This window comes from Carettochelys insculpta, chromosome 31, assembly GCF_033958435.1.
Source record: "Carettochelys insculpta isolate YL-2023 chromosome 31, ASM3395843v1, whole genome shotgun sequence".
NCBI lineage: Eukaryota > Metazoa > Chordata > Testudines > Carettochelyidae > Carettochelys > Carettochelys insculpta.
Window position 1 is genome coordinate 4,503,710 of NC_134167.1, and position 27,326 is coordinate 4,531,035.

A 27,326-nucleotide genomic window follows, 5' to 3' on the forward strand; every position below is an offset into this window, starting at 1 on the left:
CAGCAGGCTATGGGGGAGCTGGGGCAGAGGGGTGTGGGGTGCTGGGGGCAGGGGACAGCAGGATATGGGGCAGCTGAGGCAGAGAGGTGTGGGGTGCTGGGGGCAGGGGACAGCAGGCTGTGGGGGAGCTGGGGCAGAGGACAGCAGGATAGGGGGGAGTTGGGGGCAGAGGGGTGTGGGGTGCTGGGGCCAGGGGACAGCAGGCTATGGGGGAGCTGGGGCAGAGGGTGTGGGGTGCTGGGGCCAGGGGACAGCAGGCTATGGGGGAGCTGGGGCAGAGGGTGTGGGGTGCTGGGGCCAGGGGACAGCAGGCTATGGGGGAGCTGGGGCAGAGGGTGTGGGGTGCTGGGGCCAGGGGACAGCAGGCTATGGGGGAGCTGGGGCAGAGGGGTGTGGGGTGCTGGGGGCAGGGGACAGCAGGATATGGGGCAGCTGAGGCAGAGAGGTGTGGGGTGCTGGGGGCAGGGGACAGCAGGCTGTGGGGGAGCTGGGGCAGAGGACAGCAGGATAGGGGGGAGTTGGGGGCAGAGGGGTGTGCGGAGGTGTGGCAGGGGACAGCAGGCTATGGGGGAGCTGGGGCAGAGGGGTGTGCGGAGGTGTGGCAGGGGACAGCAGGCTATGGGGGAGCTGGGGCAGAGGGGTGTGCGGAGGTGTGGCAGGGGACAGCAGGCTATGGGGGACCTAAGGCCAGACCTGTCTGGGGGGGAAGGGGTCAGGAGGGCACAGAGTGACCCTCCCCCCGTGTGATGGAGTGGGGGGAGTGCATGTGTGAGTCAGGCTGGATGTCTGAGGCAAGCAGCAGCTCCCAGTGGCTAAGGATGACCCTGGGGCTACAACTGGCAGGTAACACCTCTGCCTGAACAAAGAGCAGGGAGGAGCTGAGCTGGGTTTTGAATCGGGGGCGGCAGTTAGAGGCTAGGAAAAGGGAGAGCTGGAAGGCAGCCAGCCTGAGGAGGGGGAAACCTACACCCCAGAGGGGCACCCCTCGGGGTCTTCCCCCCAGGACGGGCTGGAAAGACTGTCTCTGGCTGCTGTACTGTCGCTTCTGTGAGAAACTGGGCTTCTGTTGCCTAATAAACCTTGTGTTGTACCTGCTGAGTGAGTGTCACTCCTGCCAGCGGACGAGGTGCAGTGCAGGGGGACCCCTGAACCCCATCACACCCCGTTACTGTAAGATGTACTGACAGTGCATTACAAAGGGTGAGTGTCATTTTAAACGCTCAGCGGCCCGTGTGCCAACTGCAGCGTAGGGCTGAGTGCAGCAGCACTGCCTCCTGGAGCAAAACGCCACAGGTGTGGTCCAAGAAATACTGTTTCCCTGATAGAGCCTGTAAAATGAAGTGCTCTCGCCTCCTCTTGTCCACACGCTTGCCCTTCCCTCTGGCAGGGTGTTTATTTTTACACTCGAAGAGATGGTGGGGCCGAGGCAGGAGAACGGGGGTCCAGCCGTTTCATGCACCAGCTTCTTCTCACCTCTTCACCATGGGAAAAACCATGATGTCTGTTGAACCTCAGCCATGTTCCTAGTCAATAGTTCCCCATCACACAATCACTGCTTAAACCAGATTATAGGAAACATCTCCAAGCATCACGCCTATCACAAGGTAAAAGGTGGGGTCTGACACATTTATTTGACAGGATAATTAGTTAAAAACAACCCAAAACCCCAGCCAAACAAACAAAAAAGACCCCCCGTTATTTAACCCCACATCTTCCTGAATTAATGAGTCATACAACAGACTTTTAAAGGCACACTGGCACCATTTCTTCCCTCCGCACATTTAAATTTGGTCAAAGCATGTTTTTAAAACAACTCAAGAACATTAGAAATATATTTCTACTATCACAAAACAAAATCCAATGCAAAGACTTGCTTTTCATCAGCATTTGCAACCTAAACATTGCAGTGCTAAGCAGTGGAAATCAGCCGTCGGTATTCTTTTAGATTACCATCCGATTCTCATACCCTGATCGTGTACTTGCTGAGTCTTCATTAGAAAACCGCCCATGAAACATTGTGTGGTCTAAGTCCCACCCTGTCCTCCACTGAAAATGACAATCTTTTATATCTCAAACAATGAGAAGTCCTCTGGCACCTTACAGACTAACAAATTAACCGATACAGATTACCACAGCTACTCCTCTGACTCTTAAGAGCTCAGCTGCCAGAACTCAGGCTTTTAGCTCTGGATGTGTCCCTTTCAACCCCAAGTGTGTAGGTTTGCCCTCAATGTCCATCAGAACCTGAAAACAAAACTGACTATAAAGCGACACGAAACTGACTTCTGTTGTCCAAGTTGTGGCCCAAGAACATAACTAGTGAGAGTAGTTCTCTGTATTTTGAAAAATCCTCTTCATCACCTCTGGTGTTATTGTAACACAAGGCACTAGTTTATTCAGGACATAAAATCCTGAAGCTGAGCGGGTTCCGGTAAAGAGAAATACAATCACTACTCCTGTTCTGACACTATTTTTGCTGCAGTTACTCTCCAGCCACTTGCAAAAATTAATGTTGTGTCTGTGGCTTGGCCTTAAATATTCACTGGGCACCTGAGAAGTCAAGCCTGGGTGAGAGTTACTAATCAGACTTTGCCCTTACTCTGCTGCTGTTTGCAGCAGCAGATCTCAGGTTGCTTTAGGAAGTGGGTCAGTTTCATCAGGCCTGTTTAATAGCAGGACAAGCTGATGAAGATAGAGGGGGAGACCTACCTGAGGTTGTGGCATGGCAGACCTGTGGGCAAAGCCTGGCCCTTTCAACTCCCTACCCTACACTGGGCCCACTACCCCACTGTGGGCACCTAGAGGCTTTCCTCCACCTGTTAGTGCATTGGGCTTTGAAGCTGGGAGGTCAGTTTCCAAAGAAGTGAAACGTCTATTTTTAAATGCCTGTCGAAATGACGTTGCCTCCTCTAGCAGAGCCTGTGATCACCACAGATCACTTTAAAAGCAGCTGCCACATGTCTCAGTCCCCACTAATGTTCCTTCCCTTTCGGTCCCTGCACGCAGGCTCCGCAGAACAGCTGGCCAGAGGCAGCATGGCAGGGCAGCTGTCTCCCCTTTTGACTCCTGGGCGTATGATCACCCAATGTAGTTAGAAGCACCCTTCTGGTGGCAGCCATGTCCCAGCTGCATAATGCATGTGATATCATCAAGGAGCAGCATCATTTCATGCCAACATGGCAAAAGGCCTGCATATCTGGAAACCAAACATAAGGCTGTTCCCTCTGTGGAGCACGGGAATGCAGCGTTTGCTGTAAAGACGAGAGGAAATCTGAGAAAGACTCCAAAAGACTCAAGAACAGGAGGCTTGATGGGCCAGAGCATCCTCTTTGCATCTCCATTGCCTTGAGGGTCTAACGGCATGGGTGGAATCCAAGGCTGAAGCTGTTCCTCTTGTTTGTTCTCAGGAGCTTTCATCCCATGCATCAGGTTGCATTTGGGACAGCTGACTTCTGAAGCACCAGCCTGTGGCATCTTAAGCTGCAGGCAAAGAAGCTGTCTCTGCTCTGCCCCTGCCATGTCACCTGCAAGGAGGAGTGGGCTTGTGGCTCGTAAGCTCACATGCCTCCAGGGACTGGCTCCCTGGAAATGGTATCAGAGGGACATACTGCCGTGAAGCGTCCAGACCCAGTCACGTTGTAGGGAGCACACCTCCCAGCAGCCTGGCTGCCTTCCCCCATTTCAGTGCCACTGCCGACAACCTACAAAACCCCAGCCCACTAAAAAAATCACAAGTGTTTTCGTAACCTTGATAACTGTGGTAAAAAAAAGAGCGCTTGGGAGTTTATTCTGCATGGTCCACATGCAGCGTTCCGGACGTAAATACAGACGCCATCTGAAGGGTGTATGTACAGTGCAGTGCCTTTGGGAACACTCAGCGGGTGGCAGGGGCTGACTACATGGCAGACTTCAGCTCCCATTCCTGGAAGAGAAGGGCAGAGAAAGGACAATTACTCTGGTTTCCCTGGCTGGGCGCACCGCAAGCCAGGCCCTTCCCCCTCTGTGCAACTCTCCCCAGCCCCGGGGGTGCCCCTCATACCTTTCTCTTCTGCAGAACTTTCCCCTTTTCAATGACGACCACGGAGGGCGCTCGCCTCAGGGTGCTCTTGGTGGAGGTGGTGCGTTTCAGCAGAGGGGTCAGAAAGGATCCCTGTGTACACGGGTGGAGACAAGGGGGTGGGTGGGGGTGGGGGGGGTCTCTTTCCAAGTGAGCTGCAGGGCTAGCTGCTACCCCACATAGCCTGCCAACAGACTCCTGGGCCATTCCAGCTCAGTCTCTGGGGCCCCACGCAAGCCGTGCCATGCCATCTCCCCTCCCTATGGAACCACCTCCCCGCTTTGTCGAAAGGCAAGGGAGGACGACCAAGACAGACTGGACATGACCAAGGGACAGGTGAGCAGCAGCAGCCGAATGAGGAGAGAAGGGAAGTTGCAGGGCAAGGGATGGGAGAGGAGAAAGGCAGGGAGCTCCAGGGGAGTCCTTGTTGGGCTCCAGCCCCCTGCTATTCCATCTCATGGCTGCCCAGTGCTTGGTTCTCCCCATCCTGTTCCCTCCTCCCTCACCTCGGAGCCTGCTGAGCTGGTGGCAGTGGCTATGTGGCCCTTCAGGGACTTGCTGATGGCTAGCAGGTTCATCTCCGAGCCGGCCTTCAGCCTGCTTTTCATCCGGCATGCCCTTTCCAGCTGCCCGACCTTCTCCTCCAGCTTGGGGAAGGCCCTCTTCCCTGCAAAAGAGTGCGTGCTGGGCAGGTCGTACATCGCAGGGCCATGTTACTAGTTGACTGGTATGCCTCACCCTAAGCAGATGAGGCTGACTGATTATGGGTTACGGGTAGGGGCTGGAACTGCCATGCCCCGAGATTCCCAGGACACTCCTGGCTTAATCTTCCGGGCCAGCCCATTCTCGCACAGGGGCTTGGGCTCAGTAACCTGATGGAGGCCAGGCAGTGATCATACCGATTAGGAAATCCAAGCTGTCCTGGGCAGCCTTCCTCTCGGGCTGCGTCACTGTCCGGTGGGACTGGAAAAAATCTGGGCTCCGCAGTGCTGGGGCCACCTTGACTCGCTGCTCACGCGGAGACTTGCCCGAGGTGGCTGGAGGAGTGACTGGGAGAGCAGGGGAGAGAAAGGGATCCAAGGCTGAGTGACCATGAGCACTCAGAGAAGGCTTCCCGCTTGGGGCACACTGAAGTAGCTTAGGCTGGAGCTGCTCTGTGCTTGGGGAGATCCTGGACATGCCCAGGGGGGAGCTGCTCTGTAGCCACAATACGAAGCAGAAGGACATTCTTCCACTCATGAGAGCAGCTGGAGCCAGCCTGCCCCAGGAAGGCAGTGACACCCTCTCAGCAGCTGACCAGTGCTGGCACGTTGCCCTCAACTGAGGGGCTGCCGAGCTGGTCTGCTGTGGGCCACAGAGCCTGCCTCCTGGTGCACCCACTTCCCTGCTGTGCTGCAAGAGGGAACCTCACCCACCTGTCTCCTCAGGAGCCCTGCCGGGAAGGGCACATGAGGGTCTCTGCGCCTGCTCTTGGGAGGCTCTGTCCAAGCTCTGCTGCTGCAAAGAGAAACTGGTGAGGAGCCCATAGATGACCTGGCCCAGATCCCCATGGGGTGGCTCAGGATGGCTCCCTGACAGCTCTGCCGTCCGAGGGGCTGGCCGCCCGCTAGAGACGCCTGACTCCCCGGGGGTTACCAGCTGGTGCAGTAGAGCCGCGTTGGAATAGATGGGGCTGGGGTGCGTCACCGGCGGCAGCTGCCCAAAGGGGTCATCCGTGTAGGTGTTGGGGGTTGGGAATCTCCGCAGCAGCAGGCCCCTACAGGCAGAGCAGAGAGGCACTGCTGCGACACTGGGCACCCACGGGGGGTACCCTGCTGAGCAACCAGGGCCTGAGAGCACTTCCAGCGGGACGCAGCAAGGCCTGATGACTGCGGCCTGGCTGCCCTCTGCATCGGAGTGGCAACGGCAGGGATCCAAACCCAACGCAGCTCATCTCCAGCATGGCCGGCACACGCTTCAGCCGGGCACTAATTCTGGGGCGGTGCCAGAGCCAGGAGCAGCCAGGATCCTGGGCCCTGTCCCAGGAAAGGCACCCGCAGGCCACCAGCTGCCCGGCTGTGGGGGGTTGCGGGAGATGGGACAACCTGAGGACAGGGACTGGGGGAGCTGCTGTGAAGGGACACCATGTCCCGAGAGTACCAGGGGCAGAGCGGCTGGGTTCTCCTTACCCCACCGGGGCAGAGCTGGGGGCATCTCCAAGGGCTGAGCTTTCATACACAGAGGCCGATTCTGCTCCCTTCTCCCCCCGCAGGATGTTCAGCCAGATGTCCCTCTCGTCGTCCGAGCGGGTCTGCACCAGAGAAGGGGACGAGGCTCACTCCTCTGGGCTGGGCTGGAGTCAGTAGGGAGGCCAGAGAGAGGCCCTCCTCTGGGCGGGGAGCCGCAGCACAAGAGCAGGACACGCAGAGCTGTTCTGAGGGTTTCTGGGGTGCTACTCATCCCTGCTACCGTTCACACAGCAGCACCACCACACACCTGCAGGATGATGACCTCTCTGCCCTGCTGCCTGACACAGAGGTGAGGTCCTTGGCCTGCACCAGCTCCCAGGGTCACATCGCTGTCTGCCAGCAGCACAGCGTATTCCGGGCTTTCTGTGCAGCTGGGGTCCCTGAACATCCGCAAGGTGCCCTCCTCCACCCTGCACCAGAGCTCCTGCCACTCGCCGTTCAGCCGCACGGCCAGGAAACCTGCAGAGCACATGCGAGACTGCTTGTTAGGAGACACGCATGCTGACCCCTGTCGCTCCCACCGTCAGGGAGAGGGCTCTGCACTGCCCACCCAGCACAAACTACAGCTGCTGCCTGCAGGGACGGGGAAATGCAGCTCCGCAAAACCTGGGGATGAGACTAGGGGCTCTGTATACAGTTACCCCCACACCCCTACCGATGCACCCAGCCCCGGATCACCTCCCCATCGCCACAGCTCTGCCGATGCACCCAGCCCCGGATCACCTCCCCATCCCCACAGCTCTGTCGATGCACCCAGCCCCGGATCACCTCCCCATCGCCACAGCTCTGCCGATGCACCCAGCCCTGGATCACCTCCCCATCGCCACAGCTCTGCCGATGCACCCAGCCCCGGATCACCTCCCCATCCCCACAGCTCTGCCGATGCACCCAGCCCCGGATCACCTCCCCATCCCCACAGCTCTGCCGATGCACCCAGCCCCGGATCACCTCCCCATCCCCACAGCTCTGCCGATGCACCCAGCCCCGGATCACCTCCCCATCCCCACAGCTCTGCCGATGCACCCAGCCCCGGATCACCTCCCCATCCCCACAGCTCTGCCGATGCACCCAGCCCCGGATCACCTCCCCATCCCCACAGCTCTGCCGATACACCCAGCCCCGGATCACCTCCCCATCGCCACAGCTCTGCCGATGCACCCAGCCCCGGATCACCTCCCCATCCCCACAGCTCTGCCGATGCACCCAGCCCCGGATCACCTCCCCATCCCCACAGCTCTGCCGATGCACCCAGCCCCAGATCACCTCCCCATCCCCACAGCTCTGCCGATACACCCAGCCCCGGATCACCTCCCCATCCCCACAGCTCTGCCGATGCACCCAGCCCCGGATCACCTCCCCATCCCCACAGCTCTGTCGATGCACCCAGCCCTGGATCACCTCCCCATCGCCACAGCTCTGCCGATGCACCCAGCCCCGGATCACCTCCCCATCGCCACAGCTCTGCCGATGCACCCAGCCCCGGATCACCTCCCCACCCCCACAGCCCTGCCGATGCACCCAGCCCCAGATCACCTCCCCATCGCCACAGCTCTGCCGATGCACCCAGCCCCGGATCACCTCCCCACCCCCACAGCCCTGCCGATGCACCCAGCCCCGGATCACCTCCCCACCCCCACAGCCCTGCCGATGCACCCAGCCCCAGATCACCTCCCCACCCCCACAGCCCTGCCGATGCACCCAGCCCCAGATCACCTCCCCATCGCCACAGCCCTGCCGATGCACCCAGCCCCAGATCACCTCCCCATCGCCACAGCCCTGCCGATGCACCCAGCCCCAGATCACCTCCCCATCGCCACAGCCCTGCCGATGCACCCAGCCCCAGATCACCTCCCCACCCCCACAGCCCTGCCGATGCACCCAGCCCCAGATCACCTCCCCATCGCCACAGCTCAGCCAATGCACCCAGCCCCAGATCACCTCCCCACCCCCACAGCCCTGCCGATGCACCCAGCCCCAGATCACCTCCCCACGCCCACAGCCCTGCCAATGCACCCAGCCCCAGATCACCTCCCCATCGCCACAGCCCTGCCGATGCACCCAGCCCCAGATCACCTCCCCATCGCCACAGCCCTGCCGATGCACCCAGCCCCAGATCACCTCCCCACCCCCACAGCCCTGCCGATGCACCCAGCCCCAGATCACCTCCCCACACCCACAACTCTGCCGATGCACCCAGCCCCAGATCACCTCCCCACCCCCACAGCCCTGCCGATGCACCCAGCCCCAGATCACCTCCCCATCGCCACAGCTCTGCCGATGCACCCAGCCCCGGATCACCTCCCCATCGCCACAGCTCTGCCGATGCACCCAGCCCCGGATCACCTCCCCACCCCCACAGCCCTGCCGATGCACCCAGCCCCAGATCACCTCCCCATCGCCACAGCTCTGCCGATGCACCCAGCCCCGGATCACCTCCCCACCCCCACAGCCCTGCCGATGCACCCAGCCCCGGATCACCTCCCCACCCCCACAGCCCTGCCGATGCACCCAGCCCCAGATCACCTCCCCACCCCCACAGCCCTGCCGATGCACCCAGCCCCAGATCACCTCCCCATCGCCACAGCCCTGCCGATGCACCCAGCCCCAGATCACCTCCCCATCGCCACAGCCCTGCCGATGCACCCAGCCCCAGATCACCTCCCCACCCCCACAGCCCTGCCGATGCACCCAGCCCCAGATCACCTCCCCATCGCCACAGCTCAGCCAATGCACCCAGCCCCAGATCACCTCCCCACCCCCACAGCCCTGCCGATGCACCCAGCCCCAGATCACCTCCCCACGCCCACAGCCCTGCCAATGCACCCAGCCCCAGATCACCTCCCCATCGCCACAGCCCTGCCGATGCACCCAGCCCCAGATCACCTCCCCATCGCCACAGCCCTGCCGATGCACCCAGCCCCAGATCACCTCCCCACCCCCACAGCCCTGCCGATGCACCCAGCCCCAGATCACCTCCCCACACCCACAACTCTGCCGATGCACCCAGCCCCAGATCACCTCCCCATCGCCACAGCCCTGCCGATGCACCCAGCCCCAGATCACCTCCCCATCGCCACAGCCCTGCCGATGCACCCAGCCCCAGATCACCTCCCCACCCCCACAGCCCTGCCGATGCACCCAGCCCCAGATCACCTCCCCACACCCACAACTCTGCCGATGCACCCAGCCCCAGATCACCTCCCCACCCCCACAGCCCTGCCGATGCACCCAGCCCCAGATCACCTCCCCACGCCCACAGCTCTGCCGATGCACCCAGCCCCAGATCACCTCCCCACCCCCACAGCTCTGCCGATGCACCCAGCCCCAGATCACCTCCCAATCGCCACAGCTCTGCCGATGCACCCAGCCCCAGATCACCTCCCCATCGCCACAGCTCTGCCGATGCACCCAGCCCCAGATCACCTCCCCACCCCCCAGGCCTGGTCCCACAGACATGACTGACGCCGCACAGAGTGCTGTCAGGCTGGGCTGTGTTGCACCTCCTTGCGTCGGCTCTCTGGTTGGCATGCGGCCGGCTGCAGCAGGGCTGACTGGGGAATTCTCCACATCTGAATGGGAGCCCAGCTGAGAAGCTCTCGCCTATGAGAGACATGGGTGCTGCAGAGCATGACCCCTGGGGCAGGGGGCTGCTGCACAGAGGGACATGCAGGCTGAACGGGAGGGGAGAGTTCACAGGAGCTGGGGGGCAGCTCCCCAGGGAGGAGGAAGCCCCATCACGTGGAACCATTCAAACTGCACAACATGGTCTCCCTCGAATTCCGTGAGCCAGGCTGTGCCCTCGGCCACGCGCCCTCAGCCTCCGTACCACCTGTGGGCACCTCCCAGGGCAGAGTCCCTCCTGTGGGTAGCAGCAGGATGGACCCGTTGGCGCAGCCTGGGGTAGCATGGGGCAGCCGGGACTGGGTGTGAGGGTCTAGTCTGTGCTCTGCCCTGACTCACGGTGTGACCTCGGTTAAGTGACTGCCCCATGCCTCAGTTTCCCTGCTGGAATGATGATGCTAACCTAGGCAGGGAGGGGGGCGTGTGGGCACACCGTGGTGCCAGCAAGCAGGGCTAGAGATAGCTAAGGAACCTACTCACCTGGCAAGAGTTTCTGCCCTGTTCCGAGCTGAGCAGTACAGGGGAGCCGTGGGCAGAAGGGCTGCTGAGAGGAGAGCCACTCACCTCCTCAATCACCTGCAGGAAAGGACACTGGTACAGCCACAGCAGGGGCAGTGGGGGGGGTCCCAGCCTCCCATGCACAGCAGCAGCGCAGCCCCCTTAAGAGCGGTTGTTCCCAGAGGAGAGGGGTGAGGCCCCCCACGACTTCTGCAACCCCCTTGTGAAAGGTGTGTGGGGAGGCACTGCAGCCGGGCCCCACACCACGGCTCCCCATGGCTGTCCTGTGAGGTTCACACAAACAACTGCCAGCCCCAGCTTGGCCTGCAGGGGAAGTCAGGCCACAGCTTATCTGCCAAACCCCAGCTGATGAAACCGTTCCTGCCCGCAGAGGGGCGTGGGACACGGCACCCTGGCTGGACGGGCCCGTCCCCGCCCGCAGAGCGGCGTGGGACCGGGGCGCTGAACGGCCAGAGCGCCCCCCGCCTGCAGAGCAGAGTGGGCAATGCCGACTCACCTGCCCCGTGGCCTGACCCAGACAGGAGCTGCTCCCCGGCCCCACGGTCCCCGAGTGGCCACCCTTCCCCCTCCCCTCCCGGCACAGCTCCAGCAGGGCGTAACACCTCCAAACCTTCCTCCAGTCCTCGGCCTGCTGGCGGCTCTGGAAGCCCATCGCCAGCGTCTCTGCCGCCGCCCCCGTGATCTTCAGCACGTGCTGCATCTTCTTGCTGCGCTTGGCCTTGTAGGTGACGCGGCAGCCGCGCAGGTCCAGCTCCAGCACTGGGTGCAGATCCTTGGCACACCTGTAGCACTGCGGCAGCACAGGGCAAGGAGCAGGGCTCGGCGGGGACGCAAGGGCCTGAGCTGGGGCGCAGGGCTCGGAACTGGAGCTCCCCAGCCTCAACCTCCCTGCTGGGGGCTGGGGTAAAGACTCAGGAGTGGGGGCTCCACAGGGTTGGGGTGGGTTCAGAACCTGGAGTCCTCAGGGCTGTGGTGTAGGGGCTCAGGGGTGGGGGGTCAGAATTAGGGGGATGAGGGTTGTAGCATTAGGGGTTTGGGGTGTGGGAGGATGGGGTGCAGGGCTGGGGGATGGGATTAGGGGTTCAGGGTGTGGGAGGCTGGGGGATGGGATTAGGGGTTCAGGGTGTGGGAGGATGGGGTGCAGGGCTGGGGGATGGGATTAGAGGTTCAGGGTGTTGGAGGATGGGGGTGCAGGGCTGGGGGATGGGATTAGGAGTTCAGGGTGTGGGAGGCTGGGGGATGGGATTAGGGGTTCAGGGTGTGGGAGGATGGGGTGTAGGGCTGGGGGATGGGATTAGAGGTTCAGGATGTGGGAGGCTGGGGGTGCAGGGCTGGGGCATAGGATTAGGGGTTCAGGGTGTTGGAGGATGGGGGTGCAGGGCTGGGGGATGGGATTAGGGGTTCAGGGTGTGGGAGGATGGGGTGCAGGGCTGGGAGATGGGATTAGGGGTTCAGGGTGTGGGAGGCTGGGGGATGGGATTAGGGGTTCAGGGTGTGGGAGGATGGGGTGCAGGGCTGGGAGATGGGATTAGGGGTTCAGGGTGTGGGAGGCTGGGGGTGCAGGGCTGGGGGATGGGATTAGGGGTTCAGGGTGTGGGAGGCTCAGGACGCAGGGTCAGATCTGTGGGTTCAGGGCCCTGCACGCATGGCCGCTTTACTTTCTTGCTCTTCCCCACACCCCTGTCCTTGCTTGCCCTGCCCACAGGCGCTGGGCCAGGCCCTCTCCTGTGCTGTCCTGCCCACACCCCAGCCGATGCAGTGTCCCTGAAAGGGCAATGGGAGGCCCTGCCCAGGGCAGCCCCATCTCCACCTGCATGTGCCCCTGGCCCGGTGCTCACCCGCTGGGCGTGCTCCCATCCCTACCCCATCTCGGTGCTCCCCCACAGGGCACGCCCCTGTCCCGGTGCTCACCAGCAGGGCATGTTCCCGAATGACAAAGAGCTGCTTGGCCCACTGTCCAAGCCAGCGTTTCCTCCAGAGGAAGCCGCAGAGCTGGGCCTCGGGGCGGGCGGGGGCCTCAGCCGCGGGAGGCCACTGGATGTAGTGTGCGCGGTCCTTCACGCAGTCCTCGTCCTCCCCGTACGACTCGTAGTGGCTGCTGTCCGTGTCCCCGCCGCCCGCTGCTCAGACAAAGGTGGTGCTCAGCAAGTGGCGAGCCGGAGAGGGGCTGCTCTGTGCGGGCGGGGAGGGAGCCACGCCGCCGGAGCTGGGAGCCACACCAGCAGCAGAGTGGGCCTTGCAGAGCTTCCAAGCCAGCACGCAGCAGGCACCCCGCAAGCACGGACCATGCAGCCAAGGTGCCCCGTGCACAAGACGTGCAAGGGGTATGGCACGTATCTGGGGGGCACATACACTGCGGCGCAGGCGCCCCACGTGCAGGGCAGGCTCACGTGACCGGTAGCTCATGTACCCACCCCAGCTGGTACGTCCTGGCAGCGGCTGGCGCCTCCTGCACTCCCGGCTCTCAGAGGAAGGGGCGCAACGGGGCTGGTTACCTGGGCTCCCATGTTCCCCGGGGCTGATGGGCTCTGCCTCCTCGTAGGAGTCCTCAGGGGGCAGGCTAGCGAGGTGGGGCAGGACGCCCAAGGGGTTTGCCTAGAAAGAGCGGGGAGAGTCAATGCAGCAGCGTGGGGGAAGGGGCAGGCAAGCACCGGCGGGGCTCCGCCTGCCTGGCCCCGGCGAGCTCAGGAGAGGTGCCAGGTGCTGTGCCTGCCCTCCCCCTCCCCATTTGCACCCTGCACGATCCCCACTTCCCGCACAGCTGCTCCCCCGGGCTGCCCCTGCTTGCCCTCACCCGGGTGCTCCCGGAGCCTCGGCAGCGCCTCCGCCGACTGGCAGCCCCGCATCTGGACAGGGCTGAGATGAAAGAGCCTTTGATGCCCACAGCGGCTCGGATTTCTGCTCCCTTAACAACTCAAATGCCCCTAAAGTGGCCTCCGCTTAATGGGCCTCTGCTGCCTTCCTGCTGCTCAGCTACCAAATTAACTGCTTCTGAAAGCTGTCAGCGCCATCTCCCCTTCGCTCTGGTGCCTGCCAATTGCATCCCGGGGCTTGGTTCTCTCCCCCCTGCCTCGGCTCCTGCTACCTCATCTGGAGCCCACATTTCCCTGCTTCCACCCACAGGGATCGGAAAGAGCCTCTGGCCTGCTTTGTGGCTGCCGCTGCGGCACTCCAACTCTGCTCGGGCTGCATGTCTAAGCAGCACAGGGGAACGCCGTCACGTCAACCAGTGCCCTGGCCCCTGCTGTGCAACAGAGGTGCACCTACGCGCCGGGTCTCAGCTGCGTGCAATGCGACCTCTGCCGCATGCAGCAGCTTCCCCGGCTGCCTCCAGTGAAACGGGCCTGCCTGTCTTCATGCACTGGGCTGCATCCCTTGCTGCATGTGACAGGCCAGGCCCCTGCTACATGAGGAGCAAAGCCCTGTCCCCCACAGGAATTACCCTCTGGCTCTTCTGCATGCAATGCGACACCCTCTCTTGCACATGCGACAGAGAGCGCAGCATTTCCTGTCACCTCTGTCCCTGCCCCGCAATGCAACACACCTGCTTCTGCGACTTCATGCCCTGCGTCTCTTGCTCCAGGCAGGACAACAGACCCAACTCTGCACATAACGGTATGCAAGAAAATGGGTCCGGGGGTGCTGCCGTGGCCAGCCCTTTCCTGCCCGTGTGTGGCTGAGACAGAAGGGTGGTGGGAGAACCAGGGGGAGCTGAGACCCCTGCACAGCCCTCTCTGGACAGCTCACACTTGGTGCTGCAGACACTTTTGCCCCTTTCTGGTTCTCCAGTGATCTCCTGGGCAAACCATCCGCTCGTCTGCGGCAGGGCCTGACCACCCAGCAGCCGCGGACGGGGGCCCAGGAGAGCCTTTCCTCGGCCTCAGGCCAGGGCGGTGGGGTACAGAGGCCGCACTGTGACCCCTGTACCCTGAGCTGCCCTAGGGATGGCAAGGGGCTGAGGGGCATCTGGGAATGAAGGGGCAAGAGAGAAAGACAGACCTGCCCCATCTCCTCCAGGCAAAGCCCTGCCCCGGCTCTCTGCCACAGCTTGCTGAGCCTCTCCCACCCCAGGCCCCTACTCGCAGCTCCCTCGCCCCACACTTGGCCAGTCGCCCTGAGCTGGACTGTGAGCACTGCTACATCACTGTCTGCAAGGAGCAGCTCTGGCCAGAGAGCAGCAGAATGTGGCTGCCCCTATGGCTGGTGAGGGGGCGGCTGTATCCCAGGCCCCCACTTGCAGCCAGCACTGATGTGGTTGTAGGGGCCAACAGGGAGTCACGTGTGCCCCCCACAGCCCACTCCTGCCTGTCCAGCTTCTCCCCGGGGCTGGGGACTGTGCTGAGCCTGGGGAGGCTCAGGGGAATGACAGACACGCAGCCCAGGCCCTAGTGGACATGCAGAGCTGGCAGGCTGCATGGGAACATTCCTCCCCATGCTCCCTGCTCTGCTCTTTCTGCGCTGAGCGGGCAGCAGGGCCACAGCCAGGGAGGTGCAGCATTGCCTGGAATCTGGGCTGGGTCTCCCTCTCTCACGCTCTGTCACAGCCACGGCCGGGGATGGCCTCCTGGGAGCGGGCACAGCCGGGCATCCACAGCACGGCAGGCTCTGCCCTGCCCCATGCCGTGAGCAGGTGCTGGAACCTGCAAAGCGCTAGCACACCCAGGTCCCTGCCTCTCTCAGTGCAGCAACCGGACTTACCCCACCCGGGCAGCACTGGCCACTGGCAGCAGGAGAGCCACATGCTCCCCTTCCCATCAGGTCTGGAGAGGGCGTTGCTGCTGAGAAAGGTAACAATTAAAATGCAGACATGACCCCAGCTCAGGTGCTGCGGGATGCTGGGACAGATGGGGCCACTCTGCTCAGCCCCACGCCAAACCTGCCAGGCCCAACTGTGGGCTGAGGAGCTGCGACAGTGCATGAGAGCCAGTGGCTGGAGCTGGGGAAGCCTGTGAGGAACCAATGCAAGTGGGATCAGGCTCCAAGGTATTGGGGATCATTTTGTCTGCATCACCAATAAAGCCCCCTTTGCAAATGGCTGGCAACCCAAATCCCTCAGCCTGGCAGCTCTGCAGGCCTGGCCAGGAGTCACCACCAACCACAGCAGCTTGGGCCCACGCTCAAGGCAGTCCCCTCCGCAGGCTCAGAGCTCCTGCAGTGGGTAGGATGGAGAGACCCCTCAGCCTCCTGCACACTGGCTTCCACACTTTGCAGCTGGGCTGACCCCCCGGGCTCGGGTGGCTATTGTGCTAGCACCTCTGAAGCCAGTGGCGGCGACAGGCAGCCTGTGAGACCTTCCGTTACCGCTGCCTGCGCGCAGGCTCATCACACGCGGCACGTTTCCCGCCGCGGAGGTTCTTCCGACTGGTACTACGAACGTGACACACACGTAATGCAAGGGCACGGCAAGAGAGGTGCAGCCTGACGGCACACAGCACTGATGGCGAGAGCCGGGCGCTCCCTCCGCATCCAGTCGGCCAGCGCACCAGCCCGCACAGCTACGGAAAGAGCCTACCCCAGGAGAGCCTCTTAGCTATGACCGTTCTGCAGCCCACTGAGGTGGAGGAGGACCACCGACTTCTGTGGCCCCCTCACTAGCCTAAGCTGCCCCTCACTATTGTAAGCTGAAGTAGAGAGTCCTGGCCACCATCCCAATGGCAGATGCTTCACACACACCCAGGGCCCAAGTCCACACTTTGGGTGCCTGCATGCAACGCCAGCAAGAGCAAGTCAAGTCGCTGGCCGCTTTGGCATGTTTGGCAGAAAATCTGAGCCTGTTGATGGCTTAGAGCCAGCCGGGTGGACTCTGAGCTCCTGGCCAGGGTACTGAGGCCGGCACTGGAGTCCCTCCAGCTCCCCAGCTGCACTGAGAGCACGGCCTGGCCTGACGTGCACAGCTAGGAAGGCCCCCTCATTGCAAGACTCCTCTCGCGCCCCCCTCCCCCCGTGGCACCAACTCCACTGCTCACCTTGGCGCGGGCTCGGGTCAGCTGTCGTTTGGGAGGTGCTGCTCTCAGAGGAGGGCGAGATGCAGCGCATGATCATGTACTCTGCGTCCTCTGCTGTGGGGAGAGAGGCCGATCAGGATCGCAGGAGGTTAGGAGACTAACATCACACGCAAGTGGGGGACACAAGCTCAGAGATCAGGCTGCTGCTCTGGGGGGGTCGGACTGGGCAGGCAGGTGCTGGGGGAGTCCAGACCCCCCAAATACACCTCCAGTGCTAGAGACTTGGACAGGGATTAGTCTGGAGACAGTCCAGCAATGGCTCATCCATCTGCGCTATGCACCACTTTCCTGTGGCAAAAACAGCTCCAGCTCTGAGGCAGAGACAATTCCTTGCAACTCGGGGTGGGCTGAGCTGCGAGGAGCTGGAGTTAGCAATCTGCAGACACCCCCGGCTGGACGGCCGATACAAAATGACTGGGCAAACCCGTAGGAGCAACAGGGATCAGGGTCAGCAGATGAACAAGGCATAGGTAAGAAAAAGAGCTAAACTGAACCAGCTCTGGGCAGGCCCCAGGGAATGGCCTTGGTAAGCCAAGTTACAGAGTGACACGTTGGGTAATTCGCGCTCCATAGGGCTAGACAATGGAGGGCCCCAAAGAGGCCCCTGGACTGGCTGTCCAAGTTCCCAGGGAGCATGGAGAGCCTGTGGAAGTGCGCAGGGCTGCAAGAAGAAATCCCACCTGCTACAGAAAGGTCCCTCTTGTGGACCCACTAGGAGACAGCCACCCCCAGGCCACGTGCACAGCATCGCCTGTCTGACTACAGAAGGAAGCACCCTGCACGCAGCCGCAGGGTACATACAAGGAGGGCTCTGGAACCTGGAAAGAAGCTCGGCGATGGATTTCTTCTTGGCCTGAGCCAGGGAGCTGAGGGTCTCCCGGTCCAGAATGAGCAGGAAGGACTCGAGGTCCAAGAGGAGCTTGTCTAGATCTGCAGGCGACACAGAAGGAACAGGACCATTACCAGGGGAACTTGGTTCTGCCCCATCCCGCTGACCTCAGAGGACTGCCCTAGACCCACCCAACTGAGTGCTTGCAGCTCCCAAGAGTCCTTCCACGTCAAGGAGCCCTCCCTGTCGCCCACTCTGCTCTGGCTGGCCCAGAGCCAGCTCCTGGTGCCCAGGGGCAGGCTCTCCTTGCTCCATCTCCTGCACCTGACCCGGCTCGCAGCACAAGCGTGCCATTCAGAGCACACAAGGGGCGCCCAGAGCCGCGAGGGACGGAGGGAGGGCAACAGAAGGGGGCGACAAGGAGGGAACGAGCAGCCGCGGGAGACTGAAGGCCCTTTATGTCCACACTAAAAGAGCAGGCTTGTCTGGGGGCTGCTGCTTCCAGGTCCTTTGAGAGGAGAGATGAATATGGGGCTTGACTGGCAGAAGGGCGAGTTTAACTCAGTGTTTCCGGCCAGGCAGGGAGCGAACCGTCGGCCCCCCCGTCTGTCGGGGCCGGGGCCGGGGAGCCTGCACTGGGGAAGGCCGGGGAGGGCCTGGCAAAGGTGCAGAGGCAGCCGGAAAACTCTCCGGTGACATCTCTCCTTTCATTCTACTTTCCCATTGTCTCGCCCCCGGTGAGCGACATCCGGGCCTTGTCTCCTGAGCTGCCGCCTGAACCAGGCCCCTTTCCCCTACCCCCCAGGTCCCCTCCATCAGACAGTGCCGCCACTGTGCCCCGCCTCCGACCAGTGCGCCGCGGGAGGGGGCGGGAATGCTGTGCCAGACAGCACAGCTGATGAGGGCTGGTGTGTTCCTAGCACAATGCAGAGCATGTGCCTGCCGCCCCCTCACCCGGCTCGGAAAGAGCAATGAAAGCCCCGATCAGCCCAAAACAAGGGCAGAGCCCAGGCCAAGCTCCATGCTGGGGGGCCGGCCAGCAGCATCCCGGGTCACAGGCCTGGATGTGCTTCCCATCCCTGGCTCCGTCTCCAGCAGCACCGGGGGACGCTGCTAACTGACGTTCCCAGCACAAGCGGGAGTCTGAATGGACCACTGGCCCCAGCTGCGGGGGGTACAGGCACAGAGCAGGGCAGCCACTTGCTCAGTGCTGGGCAGTAAGGGACAGAACTGGAAACGCAGCCGGCGCTGCCTGCTCTAACCACTACGCAACCCTCCCACCCAGAGCTGGGCACAGAACCCAGGGGTCCAACTTCCGCAAGTACCCAGCTCTCGCCACCTGACAACACTCCCCTGAGCACAGAATGAACCCAGGAGTCCACCTCCCTGGCCCACGGCCTCCAGACCAGCATTCCTCCCCCAGGTCCTGCCTCCTTCCTCTTGCCCACGGCATCGTGTGGGGTCCACACGTAAGCACCCGACCAAACAACCCGGCTTCCATGGACTGAGCACCTGCAGCTCCCATTGACACCTGCCGAGTCTGGAGACCCCCGGAAATCCAGACCTCAGGGGGTTCTCAGCCAACACAACCTAGACGCTAACAGCCCTTGGCGGTGCGTTTGCCAGGCCTGCCTGTGCTGCAGACAGCCTGGCTCTGGGGGGGCAGGCCCAGAGAGGCAATGGCTCTGGGCACGCCTGCACCTCGGCAGCACCACGTCTGAATCCCGGCTCGGCTCACCAGCCTGGGGAGCCCAGCAGAGGGTGTGCAGTGCTCCTGAGCCCACAAATGGTGGACGGGGCCCAGCAGACGGTAGCTCCAAATGCACATGGCAGAGCAGGGGCTCCTTCTTCTTTCCCCTGGGGTTTGCCACTGCCGGGAAGGACAGAGCAGAGGGCACTGCTTGGGGTGACAGCTTGGCCCCTGCCAGCAGACTCCCAGAGCCAGCCCTTTCCCAGCGAGCTGCCCCGGCCCTCACCTCTCCCAGCCAAATTTCCGCCCCAGGCTCTACTGCCAGCTTTGCCTGCATGCCCTCAGCGGTGCCTCTGTCCCCACCAGCCTCCCAGGGAGAGGGCAACGCGGACCAGTCCTCTGTGCTTCCCCCTCCCCGCCACGCATCTGGAAATGGTTTGCGTCTGCGTTCTCAGCACGCCTCCGGCTGGCTCCAGGCTCCAGGCCCCGCTCCCAGCTGTGATAAAATGTTGCAGGCCTGCTGACGAAAGCCACGGATTCCTGGCCCGGGGCCCGGGCAGCCTTCCCCTTGTCTCCCCCCAGCACCGATGTTCCTTCAGGGGCTCCCCCAAACCCGAGGCTGCAACTCACTCCCTGGAAGAGCCGCACTGCTGGGAATGCTCTGGCAAGCCCGTCCTGTCTTGCCACAGCCAGCCAGCCCCTCCACCTCCTGCTCCAGCCCAGCCCAGCCCAAAAGGGCATTCTGCACCCCGGGCGACCGGACCCATCCTGACTCCATCTCTTGGGACCCCTCATGGAGCCGACGACCCACAAGGCAGCCCAGGGGCCAATCCCCATGGCAGTGACGGTGGCCGCTGCTATCTGGGCACCTCAGTGTCGTCAGGAACACCCTGCGGCCTGCTGGGGGGGCAGTGTGAGCCTCGCTCTTTCAGCCCCCATCTGCGGCCCCAGGCCAGGGTGGGCGCAGGGGCAGAGTTTAAGGTGGCTCCCCATGGCGCTTCTCTCGTGAGTCTCTGCATGCACCCTGACAAACAGCTCCCCGCTTCCCCATCCCGCCGGCACTCTCACAATCACGCTCCAGCCTCAGCAAGGGGGCAACAAAACCCTTCCAGGCCCCTGAGCGGGGTAAAGGCCCCAGAAAGCTCCGGGGCCAGCTCATGACCCAGATGAACTGATGCGATTAACGAGGAAGCGTGTTCCGGGGACACCGCCCAGTGCCCCCCTTTCTGCACACACAAGCTCCCAAACACACAGCCCAGCCCTCCATTGCCTGCAGCCCCCTCGCCCTGTCGCAGTGCGGCTGGGAGGGACGCCATCCAGCCCACCTGTGAGGGAAGGCCTGGACCCCAGGTGGACGTACAGGGCTCTCACCTGCCCCGGGGCAGACACAGCCCCTCACTTCGCCTCTCGCTCCTTCGCACGTTCGACAGACTCTGAACAGCGTCACAGATCTAGCCCTGGGACGTCGCCCCCGTGGGAACCGCGGCGAGGGGAGAGACTGTGTCGCATTCCTCCTCTGCCCTGGCCTGGCAGAGCAGGCGGTGGGGGGGCAGGTTCTCAGCAGTGAGTCTGTCTGATGTAACTGGCCTGCCCACTGCCTGAGACAGCACTAGGGTCGAAAGCCCCATCCTTACCCTCCAGCTGCATCACTCCCCTCCCTCTCCTCACCTGCGGGGCTAGGGGGTCACTCACATCCCTCACCGCACCCTGAGCAGCTCCTCCTGGTGTCCCGTGCCTCCTTTCGACACAAGCAACAACAGCTAGCAGCGCACAGAGTTCATCCAGCAGGAAGCAGGGAAGGGCTGTTCCCGCTGGGACGTTCTCTGGCCAGTCCAAAGGGGTGAAAGCGGGCGCCCTGGGGGCTGGCAGCTAGAGCTCTAAGAGTGAGGGTCCGAGGCACAATCTGGCTGCCGGGAACGCCAGACCCGGTGGTGTGGCAATGGGGCGTTGCTGGCTGAAGAAAGAATGCCCCATCAGAGCCATGGGGAGTGGTACAAGGAGCTATCCTGGCAAATCCACCGTCTGGCCAAGCAGAGGAGCCAGGGCCGAGAGAGGCACTGACGGCTCCCAACGGCCGCGCGCTGCAAGGACGCTGGGATGACTGATCGGGAGCTGCCAAGCGCGCAGAGGTGAGACAGCCCCAGCTGCCCACCCACCTCCCCAGTCCTGGCTCACTAAGCGGAAGCTTTCACTGCGCTTTACCCACTCCTCCTGCCCCCGTGGCTGGAGGCTGCAGAGCTGCTGTCCCACACTCCTCTGGGGCCAGAGAAGCCGAGGGCCCGGCTCATGATGAGACTCCGGTCTCACATTCAGCTAGGCCGGCCAAGACCACACAATTGTGTCTGCCCGTCCCCCACAACCTAACCCCTGGGTCAGCCCCCTGGCTGCTTGAGCTGCACTCCTTCCTTGCGGCTGAGCCGGCCCCCCATCTCCCCTCCTGCCATGCTGGATGACGCCAGCCACCCCGTCTGGGTCAGTACCTGCCCCCCAGCACTGCTCCAGCTCAGAGCAGTGGGTCCAGCCTCGTTGCCACAGCTCCTTGCTGTGCCAGGGCAGACCAGTGGGCCGTCCAAGCCCAGCTCTCCACCAGGGGTCACGATGCCCCTCAGGAAGTCCTGGCAGCACCCAGGAGAGAAGGGCACATTGCCAACATGTAAAGCCCCACACAAACATCTGGAGAGGCAGCGGAGCGAAGTCCCTGGACAGACAGCAGGGCAGGTTTAAGGGGACCGAGCCTGGCTGGGCTGAGCTGAGCTTGGTTCTAGCACTGCAAGCAATCCCACGCTGGCAGGGGCAGAGGCCAGCTCCCGGCCTTTGCTTTGCACAGACCCATTGCCAGGGGAGTGGAGGGGTGGAGAAGGGCAGCGCTGGCCTGTGTGGAACCAGCCAGTGGCTCCAAGATGGGTGACAGGGAGAGGTGAGCAAAGCGGCTGGTGACACAGCAAGGGGATGGGAAATGGAACGGAGGAACAGAGGTGGGCAGGCAGCCAGCACAGGGGCCGCTGGGCTCCCCCCCGGGCGGCTGAGAGAGACGTGATTCCCCCAATCCGGCCCAGATTGGGCTCACTTCCCTCTGCATAAATCATCCCCTGGAGCCTGCCCCTTGCATTCCTAGACCCCCAGGCTTCACGCAGGGCCCCAGCTGCAGCTCTAGTGAGTAAAAGGCTCTGATGCGGCCCAGCAAGCCGGCAGCCTGGCTCAACACAGGCTTCAGCATCCCTCCTGTTCCCAGACGCTGCTCCTGCTCCTTCCCCAGCCCACTTGAGCCCCAGATCCCCCCGCAGCAGCCCATGCTTGGGCCCTGCGCCATCAGGCCACACACCTGCCCCAGGGGGTTGGGGGGCTGCAAAGCAGGGCTGGACAAAGAGAGGGGTGGGAGCAGAGGGAGGGATTCCAGACACCGGCACGAGGGCAGGCCAGGAGCATGGGCAAACGGTCAGTGCCTGGCGGAGAGAAAACAGCTGGGCGGGAGACAGGCCTAGCAAAGCAGGAGGGGATCCAAACATCTGGATGTCCCCAGAAACAGGGCAAGGGAGGGGAAGATGACTCATTCCCTGCACCTTGTCCAGGGGTGGGGGTGCTGGATTCTGGAAATCCGGGAGGGAGAACTGGGGCAGCCCAGGGCCTACTCCTCCAGCGCAGATGCAGGGAGCCCCCAGGAAGGACTGGTAACCCAGCACAGCCCTGCTAGGCCCATGCATTGAGCTCTCCTCCTGCTTCCCCTCCCACCATCCCCCGCCCCCCAGTATCCAAATTCCTCAGTGATGACAGCCCCTTTGCAGAGCTTCCCACTCCCAGCACTGCTCCCCTTCCCCCGCACTCCAGCCCTGCAGCCCTCCTGCCCCATGCCGCACCCACAACGGCCTGGCACCAGCTGCTTGGGGCTCACCCGCTGCCTGGCCAGGAACACACAACGTGGGGCTGGGGGAGGCAGCCACCCAGCATGCAAGGGATGAGTCAGAGCATTAGCACCCACGGGCCCATGGGAAGCAGTGCTCCCTGCTCCGGCAATGTCAGCAGCGGGAGAGCTGTGTGCACAGGCAGCGGCTGCATTCCCAAGGGGGCTGGCGCGATGGATGTGTTTGCGTGTGCACCCCATCCTCAGTCACAGGTGTGCACGCCTGCACAGGGCTGTGTGCATGTGTGTAGGGAGCTCACCCGTTGCCACCCCTGCCTGCGCGTTTGTGTGCACGGGCGGCTGCGTAAAGGACAGGGTGTGCACATGGCTGTGGGCGTGCCAGCCTGCGCCAGCGTGAGCAGCCTGCCAGCAGCCAGCCAAGGGGTCTCCCACTTGCCCCTGGCAACGCGCCAGCCACAAACCTCTGTGGCCAAGTCCGCGCTGCAGAGATTGAGAACAGCTGCCTCAGTTACCATGGCGAGACAAAGCAGTTTAAGGTGAAGGCATCTGCCTCCCAGTCCCAGCTCCTCCCTCAATAGCTGCCGCCTGCAGCCAAATGCCTGGCTGGAACCCCAGGCCCAGATCCCATGTCCTGGGAATGGCTGCAGCAACTTTCCCAGCAGCCTGCCCTGGCCTCCACCTCAAGGAGAGGGTCGGCTCTGGAGCTGGGAAAGACTAGACAGGGCAGGCAAAAGCTCCGCCACCAGCCTGCTCCCAACGCCTCGCTCCACGGCTGGGCCACTGTCCATTCTGAGGCTCCCTGAGCCCAGGGAAAGGGGACTAGCCACAGGCCCTGTTGTGCGGCTGGGCCTTCCACATCCAGAGTGCCCTTGGGACCAGCTTCCAGCCCCTCCTCTTTAAAGGAGTCCGAGCCAGGAGCTGGCTGAGGGGCAAAGCCTTCCAGCACTGCTAGCAGGAGAGGGAACGGTGCCCACCCATCCGCTGTCTTCTTGTCCCCTCTTCCAGAACGGGTCTGCTCACCTCTGCATCCCCATCACACGCTGGGCATTCCCAGGAACAGGGGCTGGTTTTCTACTGCACATTTGTGCAGCACCTAGCGCAGCAGGGCCTGATCCTGTACTGAGACCTTGGCTGTTATTGACACGATGGTACCACCCAGAGGCCTCGAGTGAGAGCAAGTCCCTGTGCGGCTAAGCACATAGCAAGAGACAGCCCCTGCTCCACAGTGCTCACCATCTACCAGGACACGACAGAGAAAGAGTGGGAGGGGAAACTGAGGCACAAAGCCAGGAAGTGACAGGTCCAAGGTCATCCAGTAGATCACGGGCAGAATCAAAGAGTGAATCCAGACTACCAGCCTGGTGCACCATCCACTTGCCTGCACTGCTCAATAGTAACAGCCTGACTTGCGTGGGGAACCAAAACATGGGTAAGACAGGAAGGGATGTGGCTGGCTTTCAGAGGAGCCCCAAGGGCACACATAAAATTGGGATGTTGCACTTGCTAAAAGCATGCACTAGTGCAAGGAAACGACACACAGATGTCCCACACTACAGATCCCAGGCACCGGCATAGGTCTGCTGTTCCCAACAGCTCAGCCAGCTCCATAGCAGGGCTCTCTCTTAGCAGGACCCCACCCCAGGCACACAGGTTTATCAGAGTCCCTTGGGACCAAGCTGGCACCATCCTGGCAATGCAGAGATGTTGGGATGCAGCAAGCCCCCATGTGCAGTCCACTCCTGTGACAGCAGGGGGTGGAGATAAAGGACCTGGTTCAGAGGCCAGTGTTGTAGGGCCAGGTCATCTTCAGGGACCGGAGAAACTGCCAGGAATTCAGAGGCTGGGGCAAGGCTAGGAATGGAGTGCACAAAGCAGACAGAACCAACCCCAGCAGGGGCCTTGGTCAGTCCCTTACAGGGAGATCAGCCAGGATCAGGATGTTACTCTACCCCTCCAGGGAAGTCTGCTCCCGCACAACGACCCCGTCGGCAGCAGCGGCAAGGGACGTGGAACAATCCTTGCAGGGATCTCATCTTATCCCTGTGACAAAGTGGGGTGTGGGAGGGTTTGAGTCCCCTGATTAGGTTTCCACGTGTTTTCTACTGTCCTGCAGTAACCCCAGGTGGATGCCTCAGTTTCCCTAGGCACGGCATCAATGTATAGTTGGTGATAGGAGTTTCAGTGTGATGACTTCTCCTACGTACACATTGGTCCTCTGCTCTTTGTAACCTAGGCGACCAGGTGACACCTTTCTTCCCTGGGAACCAGGAGAAAGGCAGGAGAAGGCCTGGCTGGTTTGAATTGGAACAGGGCAGTCTTGTGGTGGAAATTCAGCTGACTTGAGGAGGAAGGAGGGACAGGGCCCCAGCTCAGGGACCACCTCTGGGCCCCTCGCCCCAAGAGGGATGGTACTGACGGCTTCTGTTTCTGAGCTGACAAGTCTGTTCTACGCTGCGTCCCAGTCGACTAATAACCCTTCTGTTCTCCCCGCTGAATGAGAGTCATGTCTGCCTGCAGACAGGGGGCAGGCCCAGGGACCCCACACTCTGTAGTGGCTCCCGAGAACCAGTGCTGCCGGGGGGAGCGCAGCACCTTGATGCAAGACACTGAGGCCCTCTGCATCCTGCCGCTGACTGACCCATTTGCAGGGAAGTTGCTTTTCCCCAACCTCAGGTTCTCTTTGCTTCCTGAGCCATTGCCATGGCTCCAAGCCTGCACTCAAGACTTCAAAAGCTCTCTTGGCCAAGAGCAAGATGACTCATGGGGCGAATGGATAAGGAAGACGACTGCAGAGCAGATGCGGCAGTCACGGGAATCCCCTCTCTGCACAGTGCCTTCCCAAGCAGCTGAGAAAGGCTCTTCCCTGCGCGGGTCAGAGTCCCACCCTGAAAGTCTCTGGCTTCCCAACCAAATACGCCAGAGCAGAGAACCAGCCAGGAGTGCTTTAAAACGTGCCCGCTCTGCCAGAAAGGGGCATCAGCCATGGCCCAGCTACATGTAAGTGCCAGCCCGGCTCAGCAGGACACGCCAGGGGCACTGACCGACCCGCCTGCACAGCGACACGTGTGTGCCAGCCCGGCTTGGGGGGACACGCCAGGGGCACTGACAGACCCACCTGCACAGCGACACGTCTGTGCCAGCCCGGCTTGGGGGGACACGCCAGGGGCACTGACCGACCCACCCACACAGAGACACGTCTGTGCCGGCCCAGCTCAGGGGTACACGCTGGGGCACTGACCGACCCACCCGCACAGAGACACGTCCGTGCCAGCCTGGCTCGGGGGGACATGCCAGGGGCACTGACCGACCCACCCGCACAGAGACACATCTGTGCTGGCCCGGCTCAGGGGAACACGCCAGGGGCACTGACCGACTGACCCGGGCACCCACGCACACGGCCCGGGGGGAAGACGCCCCGGGCCCGGGCCCGGGCTGGCAGCCGCGGCGCAGGTGCAGTTGCGCCGGGGGGCGCGCAGAGGAGGGAGCCAGGCGCACGGTGCGGGCACTGACCGACCCGTCTATAGAGTGACATGTCTGTGCCAGCCCGGCTCAGCGGGACACTCCAGGGGCACTGACCGACCTGCCCGCACAGCGACACGTGTGTGCCGGCCCGGCTCAGGGGTACACGCCAGGGGCACTGACCGACCCGCCCGCACAGCGACACGTGTGTGCCGGCCCGGCTCAGGGGTACACGCCAGGGGCACTGACCGACCCGCCCGCACAGCGACACGTGTGTGCCGGCCCGGCTCAGGGGTACACGCCAGGGGCACTGACCGACCCGCCCGCACAGCGACACGTCTGTGCGAGCCCGGCTCAGGGGGACACGCCAGGGGCACTGACCGACTGACCCGGGCACCCACGCACACGGCCCGGGGGGAAGACGCCCCGGGCCCGGGCCCGGGCTGGCAGCCGCGGCGCGGGTGCAGTTGCGCCGGGGGGCGCGCAGAGGAGGGAGCCAGGCGCACGGTGCGGGATGGGACCCCACCCAGCCCAGCCCAGCCCGGGGGCTGCCCTAGTCCCAGCAAGCGCAGGCCCGCGGCGGCGCTCAGGGAGGCTGCAGGGGCGGAGGGGGGCGCGGCAGGGCAGGGGAGCGGTACCTTTCTGCTTCTCCATGGCGCCGGCCAGGCGCCCGCCGCCCTCTCCGCCCCGGGCGCCGCAGCCGAGCGCGCTCAGCGGCGCAGCCCCGGCCCCCGCGCAGCCCATGCCGGGAGGAAGGGCGGCCTCGCCGGAGCTGCGCTGCCACCTGCCGGGCGCCGGCTGCCGGCTCGGCCTCGGACGCGAGTCCCGGCCCCGCCTGCGGCTCCGAGCCCGCACCGGGCAGCCTCCTCCGCAGCCGGGTCAGAAGGGCACAGCAAGGGCCTGGGCACGGGGGGGGCAGGACGCCTGGGTTCCTTTTCTGGCTCTGCCATTAACTTCGCTTGCGTGCCTGGGCCTGTGCCGGCGATGGTGGGACTGAGCCACCCTCAGGGCCGGAGCGTGGCTGTGCTAGATGGCTCCTTTAACCCCAGTCACCTCCTA

At 62.8% G+C, this 27,326-nt stretch overlaps 1 protein-coding gene across 1 annotated transcript; it reads right to left on the bottom strand.

Annotated features, from left to right (window-relative positions):
• Positions 1 to 1,618: 1,618 nt before the first annotated feature.
• Positions 1,619 to 27,011, bottom strand: LOC142004127 (actin filament-associated protein 1-like 2). Its single transcript, XM_074981562.1, has 17 exons — positions 26,906 to 27,011; positions 17,232 to 17,360; positions 16,392 to 16,484; positions 15,124 to 15,200; positions 12,921 to 13,020; positions 12,337 to 12,545; positions 11,036 to 11,215; positions 10,387 to 10,482; positions 9,786 to 9,885; positions 6,533 to 6,744; positions 6,226 to 6,347; positions 5,693 to 5,813; positions 5,473 to 5,554; positions 4,957 to 5,106; positions 4,564 to 4,724; positions 4,040 to 4,150; positions 1,619 to 3,922 (listed from the first exon to the last, which is right to left on the bottom strand). Exons 1-17 carry the CDS (start codon positions 27,009 to 27,011, stop codon positions 3,896 to 3,898), a joined length of 2,076 nt encoding a protein of 691 aa, XP_074837663.1. The 3' UTR covers positions 1,619 to 3,895.
• Positions 27,012 to 27,326: the final 315 nt, after the last annotated feature.